The sequence below is a fragment of the Apteryx rowi genome, unplaced genomic scaffold (assembly GCF_003343035.1).
Source record: "Apteryx rowi isolate R43461 unplaced genomic scaffold, aptRow1 scaffold_423, whole genome shotgun sequence".
In the NCBI taxonomy this organism is placed as follows: domain Eukaryota; kingdom Metazoa; phylum Chordata; class Aves; order Apterygiformes; family Apterygidae; genus Apteryx; species Apteryx rowi.
Window position 1 is genome coordinate 368017 of NW_020450676.1, and position 18191 is coordinate 386207.

Below are 18191 nucleotides of genomic sequence, written 5' to 3' on the forward strand. Positions count from 1 at the left end.
CTTTTAGATAAGGACTGCTTGACACATGCTCCTGGCACTCGGACATGTAGCTGCAGAGAAAACCGCATTTTACAAATGCAGTGGGGCTGCAGCTGAACTCGCTGCTGCGAGTGCTGCGTAGTGCTGGGTAGTGCTGGGTTGTGCTGGGTTGTGCTGGGTTCCTCCTGGAAACTGCGTAAAGTACATAACGGACGGGGACATTCACCCCCATGTCTGTGAGACACTCAAGGCAGGAATTATATGACTGATTTTCCCTGAGGAAAAGCCAGTGTTAATCTGTTCAGCTTTGTGCAGGAACATGAAGTAGCACGGCTGGGATGTTGAAACTGGGGTCTGCCTCCCTTTAGCCTTTTTAAAATCTTAGCCCTTTTCTAGCATTTACTTAACTTCAGTCGCCTTTCTTGAAAAAAAAAAAAAAAAAAGGTAAGCTTTCTAAATGAAAACTAAGGACTGTTCCTGTGTTCTTTATGACGGCAAGAAACTACTGTGTGAATCCCAACTTCTGTGAAGTGCTGCACGCGTGCAGGTAGGGAAGAGCTGGAGAAACAGTTTTTTCAAAATTCATGGCTCTTTGGATTTACTGCTAAAACATAAGTGCTGCAGTTATTCTCAAGTTATTGGTTGCATTAATGGAAAATGTGGGCAACCCCTTATGAGCAAAAGAAAAAGTGATATTTCTGAAGCATTGTTTAGTGCTGCTGAGATCCTGCTTTCATTATGATTGTAGTACTTTTAAGAAACCTAGTTCAATTATGGATCAATTAGACCTAATGCAGTCTTCCCTGCTTCGGATCAGCCTTTTCACTGTGGGTTTAGGAAGCACAGACGTGTGCTAAGGCAGCCCTCAGTGTGTTGGTCTGCTATTACATTCCTTGTACCGTGCGATCAGGCACTGCAAAAGCTTACTCCCAAACGGGGTGCTGCTTAAAATTTCTTCTGGGAAGAATTGCTCTGTGTAGAACAGCTGGAGAATCAGGCATACCCTGCTAATAGCTGTGACATCTTTAATGTGTGACATTGTAAACTGCTATTTCTTTTATTTTCACATGGGTTAAATAAATTAAACTAAATGAGATTTTGGCCAAAGCATGCAAAAATACCACCTGGAAAGGTGCGTTGACAAAGAAACGATCTCAGAATTGGTTTTGGTGTTAAAACATCTGTGCACTGCCATCCAGTGGGCACCGGAGAATTTGCTTCTCTTTACCCCCCTCCCAGCGATGCGTGGAGCTGTGTGAGTTTCAGTGAGCCCAGCGGGCACCCACCACATGGTCCAGGGTTACTGATGAAGCCTTCCCTGCTCTGCCTCAGCAAAAGTGAAGGGGATGGAGAAAGGACAGTACCCTGGAGACAACGCTGCCTGTCAGTAGGGATGCTGACAGAAGCACACAGCCCTTCACTGTGCATCACCCCCTCCCCGTCTCCAAGCAGTCCTGCGTCACCATCACCAAACAGGCATGGTAGTGGCACAGCTGCATGTCGGGTTTTTGAAGGGTTCAACAGTAAGACATAGGGTGTCAATAGATTATAGGTTTGTTGGGAGTTTGTCCTTGAGACCGTTACCTGCAGCTGTATGAGATGTCCTCTTTGTGCATTTCCAGGCCCCTAGACTGTGTACAGGAGTGTATTTTAGAGTTCCCTCAAAGACTGCATCCTGATTAGTCAATCAGGTGTTTTATTAGAAGGTATTTCCTATTTCCATATCAACTCAGCTGGACTAAAAACCAAGAGGAAGTTACATTGCTCCCTATGCCAAAATACTGTATGCGCCTTCAGATGTATTTACAGAGGACAGCCACTCCATGCTGGGAAGTTCAGGAAGTGGTAAACATGGAGAATTCAGGTTCACTTGATATGATGGTCTGCTCAGACCCTAACTTTTGCATGTTGCATACTTGCTTTCCTGCTCAGTGATTTCATTTTTAATGGCTATCACTTGTTCCTCTAGCTGTCTGAGTTGCTCTGCCTTGTCTTGTTTGGTTTGATTCAGGTCCTGGAGCTTCTTCTCCAAATCTGTAAGAGTAAAGTGACATGTAATGGTGAACATATTTGTTGTGTAAGTAAAATCCAGGGTTTAACAGCATTTTTTCCCAATCAGTTTTAGAGGCAATAAGCCCATTTCAAATGGAGAATGTTATATGTGTAACTGAAGGGAAAAGTCTGGCTTCTGGATTTTGAGAGAAACGTGACAGTCTTAGAACAGTTCATTTCTCAGCATATGCTTTTGTCCATCAACTGTGATGGTCCAGGACACAGAGCTCTTAAGCATTTGGTTTAAATGGAAAAACTTGGAGGAACAGTGTGTCCACTGAGGAATGTAAAGTCTGGACAGTTTGGGCATAATAGGTTAATGCCACCCTCTTTTACAGAGATGATTCTACTGGTCCCTGTGAAGCTACACGAATGAAAACATACCGATAATGAGTCAAAACCACATTATTCATGGCTTACGTTTCCAATGCACTTATCACCTGGGCATTTGGAATAGCTGGGATGTTCTTAATGGTTCTTCTCAAGGTATCTGCTCAAAATGAGCAGATCCTGTCCTGAAAAATTTCCTTCCAGGATGGCATTTCTGTTTCAGTTCTGTTTAAATGATGCAGTAATTTCAGATGTTGAGTCTGGTAGGATCCTAGGCCCTACAGGCAGAATTAGGTCCCCTGTGTGCAATTACAGGAGACATTGTGGAAGTTGGCTTGTGCCGCCTTCACCTCTAGTGACTGTCTAAACCTGCCTGTCAGGCTGTGATGAAGGAGCTGTGCGGGTACTGCTGCAGGAGCCATGGTCTCTACTACCCCATAGCCCCTTCTCCCTCTCTGCTATAGCTCGGCAGGTCCTGTGCATATGAGCTGAAACCTCCAAGGAGGTGAGTGGGTGAAGATACTAGACTGTGGACTGATGTGCCTGGGGCACGTATCTGAGCTCTGCTGCCCACTGTGGGACACGGATGTTTCTCTACTTGTTCAAACAAGCCAATATTTATACCTCTTTTTTCTGCTGTTGCTCAGAGATATGTCTAAAAGGGAACAAGGATAGACTGATGAAGAAAGGCTACCTGGCAGGTCTCTATTAGCATGAGTCATCACTCAGATAATGTAAGAACAGACAGAATAGGGGAATGATTTAAGGTCCGAATGCCCAAAGCAAGTACGTAAATCAAAGCTCCCAGCTAAATCTGCAGCTAAGTTTTTCAGAATCCATTTCTAAGAGCCTTAGACGAGTTATGCAAGTTTTGCACTTTTCCCATTATTAAAATTGCCAGAATTAAATCACTGCAAGACCTTGGGTGGGCACTTTTTAAACTCTGCTTATAGCAACCAATTTATATCCAAAAATGTACATAAGCCCAATCAATTTAGCTACTTTTAAACTGTTCAGGTAGGTTCAAGCAGGGGTTTTCACCAGTTAAATTGTTTTAAAGCTGATTTCAGGTGAACTTAGTCTGTTAGTGTCTGTAGGCAAAACTTCCAGTTTAATACATGACTTTCACAATTTTCACTGCTTGCTATGGAAGTGAGAACACCACCTGTTATTCTTTTGATTTTTTTTTCAGTCTCTTCAGCCAGTTTTTCTGCTTCTTCTTTCAGCTGTTTCACTTTCTCTAACGTTACTTTTGGAGGTCCTTTGGCTTTTAGCTTCTCTTGAAGAATGGTGTACTTTCTTTTAATGTCAGCAAATTCCTGTAACAAAAACCCATTACTTAGTTTAAGAACATCTAGCATTTTACAGTTAATCTGGCATACTGAAGGAGATTTTTCTACCTTGTTGCATATCCTATTTGAGCCAACTTTCAATCTCTCATTCTCTGAAATCTTAAAAAAAATCCGTAATGAGTATACACTGAACAAAGCTTCACAAAACACGACAGAATTCAATTAAAGCAAACTGCCAGTTGAGCAATCCAAAGCATAAAGGGGGCTGAGGATGTAAAGGAAATATCATTTAAGCTTTTCAAGGCTTATGCTGTTTTTTACTTCTTTTGATACAGCTTTTCTGTAAATTTCATTTTTGCCATGAGGCTTAATTCAAGTTTAATAAATAAGCCATAACATACATTTTTTTACATGTTTAACAGTAATAATATTTACTGACTGACTCCACCCATGCTGATTTAGGTTGCCGTGGAGGCTGCAATTTGGATTTCTACTGCATTTCTTATAACCTGGAAGCTTAGTCATGCTCTGCCTTTTGAGCTGCGGGAGCCTGGTTCTCCTCACGCAGCATGCTAGCAAACTTCTAGCTGCCTCAATGCATTCTCAAAAATCGGAGCTATTAAAAAGCGCCCAGCCAACCAAAAACTCCGTGCAACTCCCACAGCAGTTTTCTCTGAAGGAGAATGGCACTAAATGAATGGTCAGACTGCTTCCATCATACATATTTTAATATCTGTTTTTGTGATTTGTTCTGTTGTGTTTATTGGTGCCCATGGTGACTATGAGTCTTATACACAGTGCAAGGAAAAATGTCATGGAGTAGCCAGACAAATGTATGTGTTTTCTTTCATTCAAGCTAACAGAATTGTTATTTGCTAGACACCTTAAAATAAAAAAGAAATGTTTCTTAGCCTGTGGTATTTTACACTGGGTGGCATAACGAAAACTTTAACACAGTTTTGAGGAGAACAGAGTAACACAATTACACTTCTGAATCAAAAGTACCATCAAACACATAAGGAATAATTTTTTTTCTTTAGTATGTGACAGAATGGCTTACAATATTGATATTCTGAGCTTGCTTGTTTGCTGCTTCTGCCCCTGCTTTTGCATTTGTAGCTTGATTCCTGCTCTTCATCATTTTCATCTGCAACATGGCAATTTCATCTTCCATCTCAGATTGTTTTGCTGAGAAGTCATTTAGTTCATCACTTGTCTTGTTCACTTGATTCTGAGCCTAAAACAGAACAATTGGAAGCTGTGGTTTTTATGCCATGTCCATCCAACTTGCAGAGTTTAGCAATGAAGGAGAGATTAATATCAGCTGATAACTAGAGGAGCCCCTTAAATGCTATGGAATTGATGTTGTAACTGAGCCACATTCTGGTTTTGTTTATTTTACATTTACATTGGGGAAGCTTTGAGACCTTTTTCTAAAATGTATGTAGTAAGTAAATTAAAAGATGGATAGCAAGATACCTGTGAGATTTGTGTTCTGATTCCTTGTATCTCTTCATTTAACTTTATGAAAGTGCCTTTGGAGTGTCCTTGGGAGTTCGCAACATTTTTTAGTGTATTACTAATTTCATTCACAGGTGGAAGAGCTTTTGCTGCTTTGCTAAAGCGAAAAAAAAAAAAAGTGTGTGGAGACTGAGGAAAAAGACATTTCAGATCCACCCACACACACATGTAGAAATGTTCCCTTGAGTCCAAACACCATCCATTAAAAATTGTGGTTCAACAGCTGGCAAAGCAAAACATCAGTAAGGGATCTTATCTGTGAATATATCAGCTAACATGTTAATGGTGAGGTTTGAGGCTGCAGGCTACCTGACAGCATACTGCTATTAGGGAAAGCTCACTTAAAAGGTGAACATATTTTCTTCCTCCCCAATTCTTGTTGGTTCTTATCATCCCTATTTAAACCTCCCAGTGAACCAGATATAATGATCCACCAGGTCCCACGTGAAAGTAAGTAGCTGCTTTGGCTTCTTGCACTCTGCTTGGTGAGTTCAGCAGCTGAGGAGCCAAGAGCTCACAGGAGCCGTAACCTTTTATAGCACGTCAGCTCTGTGCAGCTCGAGTGGTCATGGCTCATTACTGCTGGAGAGGCCCTTGCAGAAATGGCAATATGAAATCTACTGTAATCTGAACTTTCTTTCCAGTGTTATTAGGATATTTAACTGCCTGGGATATGGAGCAGCCTTATTGTGCACAGTGCAATTTCAGCTGGATTTATCACATCAGTAAGAGAATATTCTACTCACTCGGCTTGTTTTGCCTTCACCAGTAGCTTCTGAGCTTCTTCCATTTTTCTGTTTCTCTTATTCACATTCAGTTTGTACTTCTCACAGTAGTTCATAATGTTTCTGATTTTGTCAAGCATGTTTGTTAACTCTTGTGGGGTCAGGGGAAGGTTTATTTGCAGAACATAGTTTGCCACCTTCTCGATGTCCTCTGGAGGTGCACTCTCATCTTTAACAAAAACAGAGTTTAGAGTATTCTGAAACACATCCTTTTTCCCAGTGAAATGTAAATGATCATTAGGGTTGTCTACCTATTGAGATATGTGGCAGAATAAAGCTGACAAGCACAGCAAAGGGGTAAGAGAATTATCTCTAACATTTTGTAATTTAATATTATGTTTCCAGGTACTGCTATTAGTGTTGTCAGAGCTGGCTAAAATAAGGATTTGAACCAACTTTGAACTGGGTTATTAAAATTCTGATTTAGAACTGAATCCATGGAAGGTTTTACATCATCACTCAGCACAGCTAGATATGTCAGAGCCCATTTCTCCCTCGGCCCTCAGATCAAAGCGGCGCTGAGGAGACTGTGGTGTGAATGAAGCTTTCCAAGCCAGCATGCAGGTGTAATCCCTTCCCTGGAGTCGCCACAATATTTTAAAAGTGGTTCCTTCACTGGTTAATGAGAAAGGCTAACCTACATGAGAAAGTTGGGTCAGACTGAGATAGGATGGGAATTTACAGTAGAATAACCATATTTTGACAACTCCCCTTAGACATGACTTCCTCCTAGTTCCACCTTTGCACAGTGGCACAGTCACACTGAGCTAGAGTGGTTAATGCCTTGTAAAGAAGTCTCATCATCGCTTCTCGTTGTACCCACGTCCCATTGTAGATGAGACCTTGGGTGATAAAGCAGTTGAAACACATACTAAATGTTTGAACTAATGCTGCAAAATAACTTACCAAGAATTAAATAATAGACATCTACAGGGCAAACAGTAGTACATTCCTGAGAGTTATTTTCTGTAGAAATATGTCAATGTACATTATAGCAGATTTAATGCATCTGTAAGCATCTTAGCTGCTACAGTTCATAAATTTTAATTTACAAAGCAAAAATTCATGCATAAATGTTTTAGAATTGTTAGAAAGTAAATGCTATATTTATACTAAGAAACATAAAAGAAGAGCCAAAGACAAATTTGGCAATCACTACCAAATAAAATCTTAAGGCCTTAAATGGAGGTTTTCCTCCAAAATCAATAAAATAACTTAAATGTTCCTGAACAGAGGAAATCCTCTATACTCAGCCCTCGCTCCCTCACTGCTATTTGGATGGGGAGGTATGAATACCAAAGGACTGCCAACATGCAGTCCTTACAAAATTATGAGATCAGCTATATTCAAGCGATTAAAAAAATACTAACACATTTGACACTTTTAACACTCCTTTTATGCACATTTCTTAAAAGAAATCTTAGGGTCTGTCTCTTAACAAATTTTTTCACAAGAGTGGAAAAAGTTTTAGGTACATATGGTTGTTTTGTTATTTTTAATGAGAGCTGAAGTTCTGCTGGAATCCTTTGATTCCTCAAGTTACAGCTTTATGGAGAAGATGGAGCAGTATGTCACTTTGTATCCTAATTCCCACGCTCCCTACTGAGAGCCTCTATTTATGGGTCTGGAGGAAGGGGATGGAATAACAATTTGAGGATGTATTGGACATGCCTGGACATTATATACTATCTGAAATTACATCAGTACCACTTTATTCAGATAAACCAGGAACCGAGGGAATTACTTGTATGTTTCAAATTAAGCAAATGAATAAAAGATGACACAACAGATCTATGGGAAAATTCATACAAAATACTGTCATCTGGGAGAAAGAAACACTATAAAAAAGGAATTGAAAAAGATTTCTCAGATCAAGAGATAGACAAGAAATTAGATAGGTATACAACTAAATCCTTTTCTGGCTGTGTATCATGCTATATTATACTGGAATATATCAAAGAAAAATGAGTCAGAAAGAACTTTTTTGCATATTTACCTAATAAGAAGGCTTTTACTTTTCTGATGAACTCCTTAGTGATCTCCTGGTCAACTTCAATTTGATTCTTAGCTCTCTCTAGTTCCCCATTTAATTGTGAGCCTTTCAACTTGGTGTCTTCTGAAATTTTTCTGATGCTTTCAACCTGGAAATATTTTTAGAAATAGCAGTGCCTGTCTCTGGAGATTACATACCATTGCTTGGCAAGTTGAACTCTGACACTAAAATAATTGTGATATGATTCTCAGGTGGAATCACTTGATTCCAAGAGTTGTGGCTTTGGAAACATCTTAGTAGAAGACCACTTTGGGGAACTCCAGAAGTTGTTACATCATGGTCTTCATCTGGCCTCAGAGCAAAGCCTAAATCAAGCATTTTTTTTCTCTCTGCAAATACTGCTAAGCCACAACCCCTTCTATTTCTAAAGGAAGGCACTGGCAGCTGTTTTCTACTGCAGTTTTGCACTGTGTGAGTGAGGCGATTCAGTAAAGAAAAAGGCACATAATTTCATTTGCCTTTTCATGTTGGCATTACTGTTAAAATTATACTTGAGGGGAAATAAGTAAGAAAGGCAGGGTTTAAAGGTTGTGTTTCAAAGCTGCATTTTGCCATTCAATTTGTGTTCCTGATCATTTAACTGAGAGCTTTAGTTTAATTATCAAATTCTAACAGCAATTTGCTTTGTTCGGGGCTACACTTTGCTTTAGGGAAATGCAGAGGTACTGCTTCTCTGCGGTCTGCAGAGGGAGGAGATTCATGGTTTCCCTGTGCAACAAGAACAACAATGATGTTTTTATTTCTGAAACATCTCAAAACACTTCCTGCACATTCACTGGTCCTCACCAGTCCTGCTCCACACATCCCTGCCAGCAGCAGAGCTGGACCAAGGCTGGTGAGGGCCAAAGACAGTGGCCTGGCAGCCTCCCGCTGCCACCTCCAAGAGTGGCACCCGCCTTTCACCGTTATCTCTGCTCAGCCTGGAGCCCAGACGTGCGCCCCGATTGCTCATTTCTAAACCCATTAGCTGTAATGCTGTGTCATGTGTATTTTAAAAGGAGGCAGTGGATGCCCAGGCACCCTGGAGGGACAGAACAAAGTCACAGGAGAATTTCTGTTGGAAAATGTTTTTTGCCTGTAATTGCAACAAGCGTCATCTCTGATTGTTAATGAGAACAAACTGTCTTTACTGTTGCTTTGGGATTTGTCTGTTTTGCTTCCTTTGCACATGTTGCATTGGCCACACTTCGCTTGAATTATTTCCACTGCTACTGTGCATTACTTGATGCCCTTCTAAGCACCAATGGGGAAGGGGCAGAAAAACTTTGGATTGAAATTATTTGCAAAAATTCTTTAAAGGCAAACATAAGAAAAATACGAAGTTATATAGGTTGAGTTTAATGCTGTGCATAGCAGTAATCCCACTGCAATAAATGTGAGCCGTACTCAGGCTACTGACAAAGAGTACCGTTTGAATCTTTCCCAGTAAGAATATAGGTGACACTAGCCTAACCTCACCAAATACCACAGGTACAGAGCACCATGGCCAGTGAGATCTTGGCAGCTGTAGGGGAGAGTAAGGTATAACTAGTAACTAGTCCCTTAGTGGGACTGGGATCTAACACCTCCAGCACTGAACCGTGCTATGTCTACGGGGTTGGGACATAGTTCATCACTAAGGCACTGTTCTCTGTCAAAGGAGCAGGGGAGTTTCTCTAGGGTTGGGGGCTTATACTGCATCTTTCCTCATTTTAGCTGTCTACAAGTTAGCCGTCCAAATCTAAACCAGCCATATTTGCAGTGTGAAAAAACCATACACCTTCCAGCAGTGACTACTGCATCCTCAGATATGTACCTGATAGTGAGAAGAAAAAGCTGGCGCTGCCTGTCTCTTTCCACTAATTATAAAAGGAGCATAGAGGACTAGCTTAGATGCCGCCAGTTCCCTCCCCATGCAGCAAGGTGGCAGGAATCGCACCCTTAGCACCTTGTTCAACATCAGGAATGTGTTCTGGAAGTGAGCTGGGCTTTTCTGCTTCTCATGTCTGTGCTCCAGACAACTTTTCCTCCCTAGTGGGACAAAGCAGCAGAGGAAGAGCCCACTTGTTGAAGGTAGCAGTGCCACAGGAGATGTTCAGCTCCCTGGATTTTGAGCATTTTAGCATAACTGGGCTTATGGACAGGACACTCCATGAAGGGATTGCCCCATTTCCCATCCTCCATCCATACCATTGAACAAATGTAAGTTTGATATACAGCACCTGATTCTCAGGTTCCTGTAGTTGAGTAGTCAAGTTTTTTAATGACACAGCAGTCTCCTCAGCTTTCCTGAATGCCTCTGCAGAACGAGGAAGAACTCCACTGCAGCCTGGGCCACCACACTGCTTGAGTCCATACCTATCTTGGCACAGAGCTCCCCCACATGCTGCTGTAACACACGGCTGATTTCCTGGCACCCCACAGATCTACAATAAACAACATGTTTGTGTCAAGAATCCTCTGTGGTTCTGAGAAACACTCTTAGAGGAAGGAAGATGTTTAATGTCACATGAACATTGAACTTTATATGGGGATTTTCCCTGAGAGGGTGATCCAAAGGTGCAGGCTGACTCCCAGTGACAAGACCCCCTTCCTTGACTTAAAGGATGCAACGGCAACCCGTGGCTCCAAGCATCTCCTTGCAAGAGGCATTTGTTGGGCTCCATAAGCTTCACTAAGACACTTGCTTCACTCCTCTATGGCAAAAGTGCTGAAACAGTCCCCTGGCCATATCCAGCCCAAGGATATGTCCTAAAGGATCCAGATCACCTCTCACACTACATGGTACCATATCACCATCATGCAGGTCTTACTAGGGCACTCAGCAAAGATTCACCTGACAAACTGCACATAGCTTTATATATATAGTCGATGCAATGAAAAAGCAATTGGCCAGTTTTTTGGTTTTTTGATACCAAAAATTTGGTATCAAAGAAAAACACTAAAGCCATTTTTGGGTGTGGAGTGGGGGATGAGGCCTTGTTTACAGGCAAAATGTAACTAAGAACTGCATCCTAAGGGGTGACAGTCATGAAAGTAATGAGCAGTTTGGGTTACCAGGTATCTATTACCTATGATGTAGTCTTGCCAGATGCTGGCTCTTTGGAGTCATTGGAAAGAAAATGTATGGTAAGCAATCCTTGATACGAACTGTGGGAAAACCAGGGTCTGGCAGCCCTGTAGAGCCAAAAATTTTGATATCTCATCCTTCTCTGGAACTTTGGGAGCATAATGGACTTTCTCATCTTTGGTACAGCTAAGTCCATTTTAGGCACCATACTTATCCAGTGTGATTGTCTCACATCTGGGTACAACTGTGACACACATGAAGTATAAAAGGGCCTTATTTGTGTGCATAAGCCATGGTCTAATCAGCTTTTGTGAGGATTAGTTTGACTGCAGAGCATGGTAGAATCTACCCATGAGAATCAGGTTTATAGACAACTGAATTTTAGTCAGTTGTGTGACATGACTTCATATGTATTGCAGACAGGACCTTATTGTCCATACAGGGTACTCATGAACTCTGTTATGCAAGACTCAAAAAAAAAAGAATGGTTGAATTGATCCTATAGGGCTAAAACACTTAGATATTTTAACATGGATAGTCAGACTGAAGGCCTAGACAGATTCTCTCTTCCAGGTCTGGCAGTGTTGGCTGAAGATGCTATCATTACTGCCTAGCAGGAGGTTATATCCCTTCCCGTCCCACAGGTGATGCAGAGGATCGTGTGAGCACCCCTCATCCACTCCAGGGCAAAGGTACCCAGCTTAGTTTAAGCCACTGATGAAGGTGTTTGGGCCTTATACTTTACCCTTAAGTGCTCTTGAGACTAGAGTGCTTAAATAGCTCCTTCTGCTGGGTCTGCTGTGGGAGCAATGGCTCCCAGAAGAGTGGTAGTAGCTAGCACCTGACAAGTACAGAGGTTTCTAAAGTGACTGCATGTCTGTGCCAGGGAACTAACATTTTCCAGATTTGAAATGCATGTAAACATCCTTTTAAAATAAAAATTACTAACAGCAGCTAAAATGAGATTTTTATTTAGCTCCCATTAAAAATCCATAGCACCTACCTTTTCATTCAAGTTTTGGACATCGGGGGTCTTGATAACCTTGAGTTGTTCCAGCACATTGCTTTCTTTCAAGGCGTGATCGTCCAGCATAGCAAGTACACTGTCTCTGGTGTACTCTGAATATCTTACAATAGGGATTGTCCCACTGGTTTTCTTTTCAGCCAACAATGATATTTCAAAGTGTTTCCTAATGTTGCTGGTAGTCTCTATAGGAACAGAAATAATGTTTAGTACAGACTGTATTTTGGCTGTATTAAATTCCTGTATTTACTTGAATTCTATACATATGGTGAGTGGCAGGTGATTGAGTTTGTGTCACTAGTGTTTGATTTGGAACAGCAAGGAAGTACATGAACTGTAATTTTCTCAGTCAGGTTTTTTAATACCTTATTCAGCCAGCTGCTAAATAGGAATAGCTATTGATACCCATAAAACCTGCTCAAATGGATGCAAATGCAGTGGATCCTATGTCATTCTTCAGAGCCCAAAGAACATGGGCAGCCAATGGAAGTTACAAAAGTATGACGGAAATCTGATTAATGATACAAACCATTATTGATCTGCATTTGTCACTAGCTCATCCATTCCTGCAGTTACTGATTTGACAGAAGCTCCTGTCACTTATGCTCTTCTGAAGTTCAGGCAGGGGAACTGGTTCTGCCAATTGTAAAACCTACGAAATGATCACTTCTGTGACTCATGAAAGCATTTGTCCTGTCCCTATTCAGCACAGCACCCAAAAGTTGAATGGTTTGTGGAATTGAGGCCAAAATTTAGAATACAAATGGGAATTTATAAGTTTAATTTGGCTCTGGAAAAATTTAATCTCAGGGTTGATGCATAAAAAAAATGTATTCCCATGATAAGCCTCTAGGCCAGGCAACAAATGCTTTCCAGCAAAGGTCTTTCTTGTTTGCTTAGTGTAAGATTTCCTCTAAGCAGAGACTCAAAAAGAGTGAAGAATATCACATTTTGTTTGCAGATTAATAGCCTAAAGAAAGAACTAAGGCCTTTTGAAAACTCATAATTTAAAGTTGTTGCTGTCAAGGCTGCCCAGACCTCCAGCGAACCCAGAGTTTTTCCCAAATCCCCAGGGAGAAGTATGTGCAATAAGCCAGAACTGATGTGTCTGCAATAAAAAAGCAGTAAAGATCACTGATGAACATCTCTCTTTGTGTTGGTAACCAGCTCAGTTACTGTTGAAATCAATCACCAGACTCTCATCAAGTCCTTGTATGCTTTGAATAAGGCACTAAAAACCTTGGCCTTGCTTTGATTCAAGTTCACCAGAGTTTAGTTATTGTGTGGAGTCAGGTCTATTTATTTTATGTTTCAGCTCTTGGAAACATACAATTTAAAGTTAGATCTTTATACAAAACATCTGGCAAGAGTATGCTGTATCTCAATATCTGAACAAGAGACTATTTTCTATGCAAGAATTTCATTGGAGGAATATTTTACAGTGGTTCAGCTCTTCATTAAGTAGCCCAAATGCATTTTACATGCTTGGTTTGTGATGTAGCTGTTCTTTTACTTTAAACATAGCACCTTAGCACCGGCTTAATTTACACTCTAGGAAACCGTACTCAACACATTACAATACTGCAGTGGTGGTAAACCCAGGGGCCAAGGCTGTAAAGAGGTAAATTACTGAGCATTCATAAACTGCAAACATTCGTCCAAGGACACTGATGTTCTTGCTTTTTCCAATGATTTTAATTCATCATTAGATATTGACATTTCCTAGTCAGCCAGTGCATGCCTGTGAGGAAGTCTGAGTCCTGACCTTTGGTTTGCTTAATCCTCTGCAAAGAGAGGTAGGTTGGACCCCATTCCCTTCTGTGCATCTAGGGCACAAATGTGGCCCAGATAGGATACATGGCCATATCCTCCATCCTGCTCTACCCCATTTGCTTGGACCAGCAAAAGAGAGAGAGGGAAGAGCAGGCAGAGCAACAACGAGGATGGGCTGCTGGTCTGAGATGGAGATGGGGCAAGGGAGGCCAGGTCTCTCCAGGATACTAGAGAAGCTGCTCCCTTGAGGGACTGTTAACTGGTGCTGTTAGCTGTTTGGTAGCAGGACCAATGAATATTTGTGGCCCTGACCAGAAATGCAGCTTAAACTCAAGGTCTTGCCCTCCCCACACCCCCGTGTGCTTTTTATAGAACTGTTTATCTGCCTCCAGAGGCCTAAAGAGTGAGCGGGCTTGGAGCATAACCAGAGAGCATCACAGATACTTCAGCTGTGCATCCATTGACCTCACTGGGATTTATTGTTTTTTTGCTTTCCTGACTTTCTCAAAGTCAGCACAATACACAATCGAATTGGGAAACTGAGCCTGGGAGAATTGCTCTAAATCTTAATTAATCTCTCTCTTCCATCTTCCTTTCCCTCAGCTTCATATTCCATTGACCTTTCCTTCACTCTTCAATCTTATTTAGACTGATCCTTTTCTTGCTTGAATGAAACACAGAGGGACTCTAAATGGGTCATTAACTGTATCTTGTGTCTTCCACAGCGCTCACTGTATCTTTGGGTGGCTCGCACAGCTGTTTCTGAGGCCAGCTAGCGGAGCATATACTGCTGGCTGCCTCCTGCCCTTGTGGATGGTAGTATCTGCTCAAGATCCCCAGCTGGTACCTTTCCCTCCTTCTCCAGAGACCAGTTTGTGACATTGTCATTACTATTAGCAGCTTATGGAGACTATACTTAGCTCAAGCACGGATGGTGTAATTCTTTCAAAAATGCCAAGGAACTCAATTCTGACTTCACATTTTGTGATGGTGGAGAACTAGTTCCTTACCACATGAAGTTATATATTTTCCCATGGGAACACCGGGAAGTTACACTATGACTCCCTGCTTTAATTAAACAAACCCTTGCTAGACAACATTTTTAAAGTATTGCTAAGAGCGACAGGAGTCAGAAGCATGGGAAAAAAGTCCTCTGTTCTTCTAGTTTATGATCTTTTTGTCTATATTGTGAAACCAGGTGGCTTTTCAGCTTTATATCAGGATTCACCAGACTTTTGATTGATGTGACTCTGGCACATGCATCTGAAATTTAGGATGCTAGAAATCATGGCATTTTAAGATAAAAGGGAGTTTGGAAAGTCATTATAAAAAAATGTTGTTAGTATTTACATTTTTGTACTATTATAGGAAGCTAAAATCTAGGGATTTTTTGAAACATTGCATGATTCAATGGTGAGAAAAATGTGCATGGAATTTTATGGAAATGTTCACCTATTTCAATGAATTACTGACTGCCTTACCTTTGAGGTTCAAATAATGAAAACTGTGATGTAGATCTATTTTCTGTTGTAGAAGTTCATATAGCAGGTCAGCTTCTTCCCTAGTCTCTTCTATTCTCTCATTAAAGTCAGGAAATTCATACAATATATTGTGAAGTGGATCCATTTGTGCAACTTCTTGTCTAAAAGGGAAATTACAGTTATGCAGAAGTCACGCTGGATTGCTCTTAGACTAGAACTGAGATAGACAATATTTTGAGGACAACAGATAATTTTCTAAATGGGCAGAAACATATACTTGTAATGGCTTATTTAGGAAACTTTTAGGATGAACTTGAAAAGTTCTAGCACGTAAGTATAGGCTTGCGGGGGACAAATTATATATATATGGATTATTTTGTTGACAGATCAACTGAAAACTGTAAATTAATGGTCCAGCATCTGTGTGCTGATCAGAAACAGGATTTGAAGTGCAGGGCATGGCTGGTGAAGCACCAGGAAGACAGCTTTCTCAACCAAGCGATCTTTACAGGGGTAGCAGAGTCCTTACTGCACAAAGGCATGAAAATCCTTGATGTCTGCGAATGTCTCCAGTGAAAGAACAGGATGTTTCAAAATTCTTTCAATTTCAGAAATGGTGTTTTCAAAGCCTTTGAAGTGCATATCACAGCTGGGCATTTGTCTTCCTTTATCTTCTAGATTTGCAGCGAACCTCATTAACCCTTGAGCAGTCTGAGAGAGGGTAGTAATTTCAGCATCCCACTGATCAAAACAAAGATGACACTGACGACAAGAGGGAAACTCTTTCTCAAAGCCGCGGCCACACTGGTCACAAAACCTCCCGGTGACGCCAGCACGGCAGTTACACGCCCCAGTGGCTTGGTCACACTTGGGCTGGCCCGTTCCCTCCTGGTTACACTCGCAGGCTACAGGATGGGGACAGAAAGTTACAGAGTGTTGTTTCCCTGGGAGCAAAACACGCAAAAAGCATCACCCTGTATTTCACTACAATAAAAACAAACACGTTCTCTATGCTGTTGTTCAAGCCTGCTAGGCTGGGATTTGCAAGTGTGCCTAAAGGGATTGCCCTCAAACAGTATTACCTTGCTGAGCCAAGTGCTGATATATGAGGTTTATTCTTCTTTACATGCTTCTGCTAAAGGTTTCTCTTTTGCACCATAATAGTGTATTTCCTAACCGTACACAATCCGCTTTTCTAGCATCACTTCTCTTTGGTTATAAATTGAAAGTGAAATTTCACATCAGCTAACTTCAGCTGCCTAAAAGCCAAGCATCTAATCTATGCTAGTTATCTGGGCTCCTTCACAGTCAGTGGGGAGAAATAGGCACATGCCCAAATCAACCTAATAGGTATCCAACAAAAATAGGACGAATCACTCTTCAGAGGCACTTATCTACCTGCACTGCCTAGAAGGAGCACCTGCTCTGATTAGAGGAGCTCAGACTAGATCTCCAGCTTTTAGACAGCTATAATCAGGTGAGATAAATCCCACCTGAAATCTCATGCTGGTATTTCATGAGCTGGGGAGCAGCTGCTCAGAGCTGCACTACATGCTACTTTGGCAGCCTTCAACTAGTGCAAACAATTTCTAAAGAGCAGACTGGAAAACAGTGTTCAGGCTACAGTGAACTGGACTGCTTGCCTAAAGCAACAACACAGATAAATATTATAATAATTTTATCCATCATATACACACAAATGTCTAAAGTATTAAAGCTGGTCTCTCTAGATGTATGTCCCATCTCCCCATGAATATAAAGGCCAGAAATTTATTTAAAGATAGTTTCTAATCCATTTGCCCCCACCTAATAATACTTACGAATGCAATGTGTCTGTGGATTGCCAAAGTAATTTTCCTCACATTCATCACAACGCCTTCCACTGTAACCTAGCTTACATTGACACTGGCCTGTAAGCTGTAATGATAGTTCAGGATTAAATAACTGCCCACAGAGTAGAATGACTGAATATAGATAATCTATGGGTTTTTCTTTTCTCTATGACCTATATTATACACCTATGCGAAGACTGCAGTGGCACTGCTTTCACACATTCTTTAAACAACATAGTTTATATACTATTGGCCCAAGATTCCCAGCTACTTACAGTCACCTTCTTAAAGGTTGTGAAAACAAAATAGATTTTGAGATGGCTTTAATTTACTAACATGAAAGGTGTTGTATGTTTCAGTCTATAGATGATCTTCAAGAACTCATCATCTGACTATTATCTGAGAAAGGATTTTTCCTCTGTAATTAGCAAAACAGATTAATTAATTTCTTATTTTTGCTGGAGCAAAGTACTGATCTTGACAATTCAACTTTTAACTATATGATATATTAACTGTAACTAAAACCTCAAGGGTACATTATGTACATTGCTCTAGAAAATTTATTTTGGAATTCAGCTACTAAATTAAACTGCAGGGAATTACAGTTCAGATAACTAGTACAACTCAGAAAAGCAGTAGTGGTTCTTTGAGATTAAGAGCTACTTTTCCTAGGAAAAATTAGAAAGCCACTAAATAAACTGGAACGAACAAAAAGCATATTGAAAACAAAGTGTGAAAGCACATCAGCAAGATCTTGGGATAAACTCCTGGTGCTATGAAGTCAATAGCAAGACAGCTGTTGACTCCAAGGGATCACAATTTCACCGCTGCATTCTGAAACACTCATGTATTTTTCTACATTTCAGCCCGCAGAAGTGCACAGAAATTAAATACGATAAACATACTCTAACAGTATTATAGTTGAGGCATCATTACTGTCATGGCCTCAGCTGCTACTTTATGAAAAGTAATGCTTAAAACAACACTCACAAGACTCTTGGGTCCAAGACTGGACTTACT

At 40.9% G+C, this 18191-nt stretch overlaps 1 protein-coding gene across 1 annotated transcript in view; it reads right to left on the bottom strand.

The window, feature by feature from the left end:
• Window positions 1–1740: 1740 nt before the first annotated feature.
• The window catches only part of LAMB4 (laminin subunit beta 4), a 51552-nt gene continuing 35101 nt past the window's right edge, over window positions 1741–18191 (bottom strand). The window contains exons 24-34 of the mRNA XM_026076045.1: window positions 17160–17256; window positions 15869–16244; window positions 15340–15500; window positions 12065–12270; window positions 10214–10417; window positions 7956–8100; window positions 5921–6128; window positions 5133–5271; window positions 4714–4890; window positions 3527–3680; window positions 1741–2013 (exon numbers count right to left, since the gene is read on the bottom strand). Of these exons, the coding sequence (XP_025931830.1) occupies window positions 1874–2013; window positions 3527–3680; window positions 4714–4890; window positions 5133–5271; window positions 5921–6128; window positions 7956–8100; window positions 10214–10417; window positions 12065–12270; window positions 15340–15500; window positions 15869–16244; window positions 17160–17256 (2007 nt within the window). The 3' untranslated portion in view covers window positions 1741–1873. The remainder of the gene's footprint in view (window positions 2014–3526; window positions 3681–4713; window positions 4891–5132; window positions 5272–5920; window positions 6129–7955; window positions 8101–10213; window positions 10418–12064; window positions 12271–15339; window positions 15501–15868; window positions 16245–17159; window positions 17257–18191) is intronic.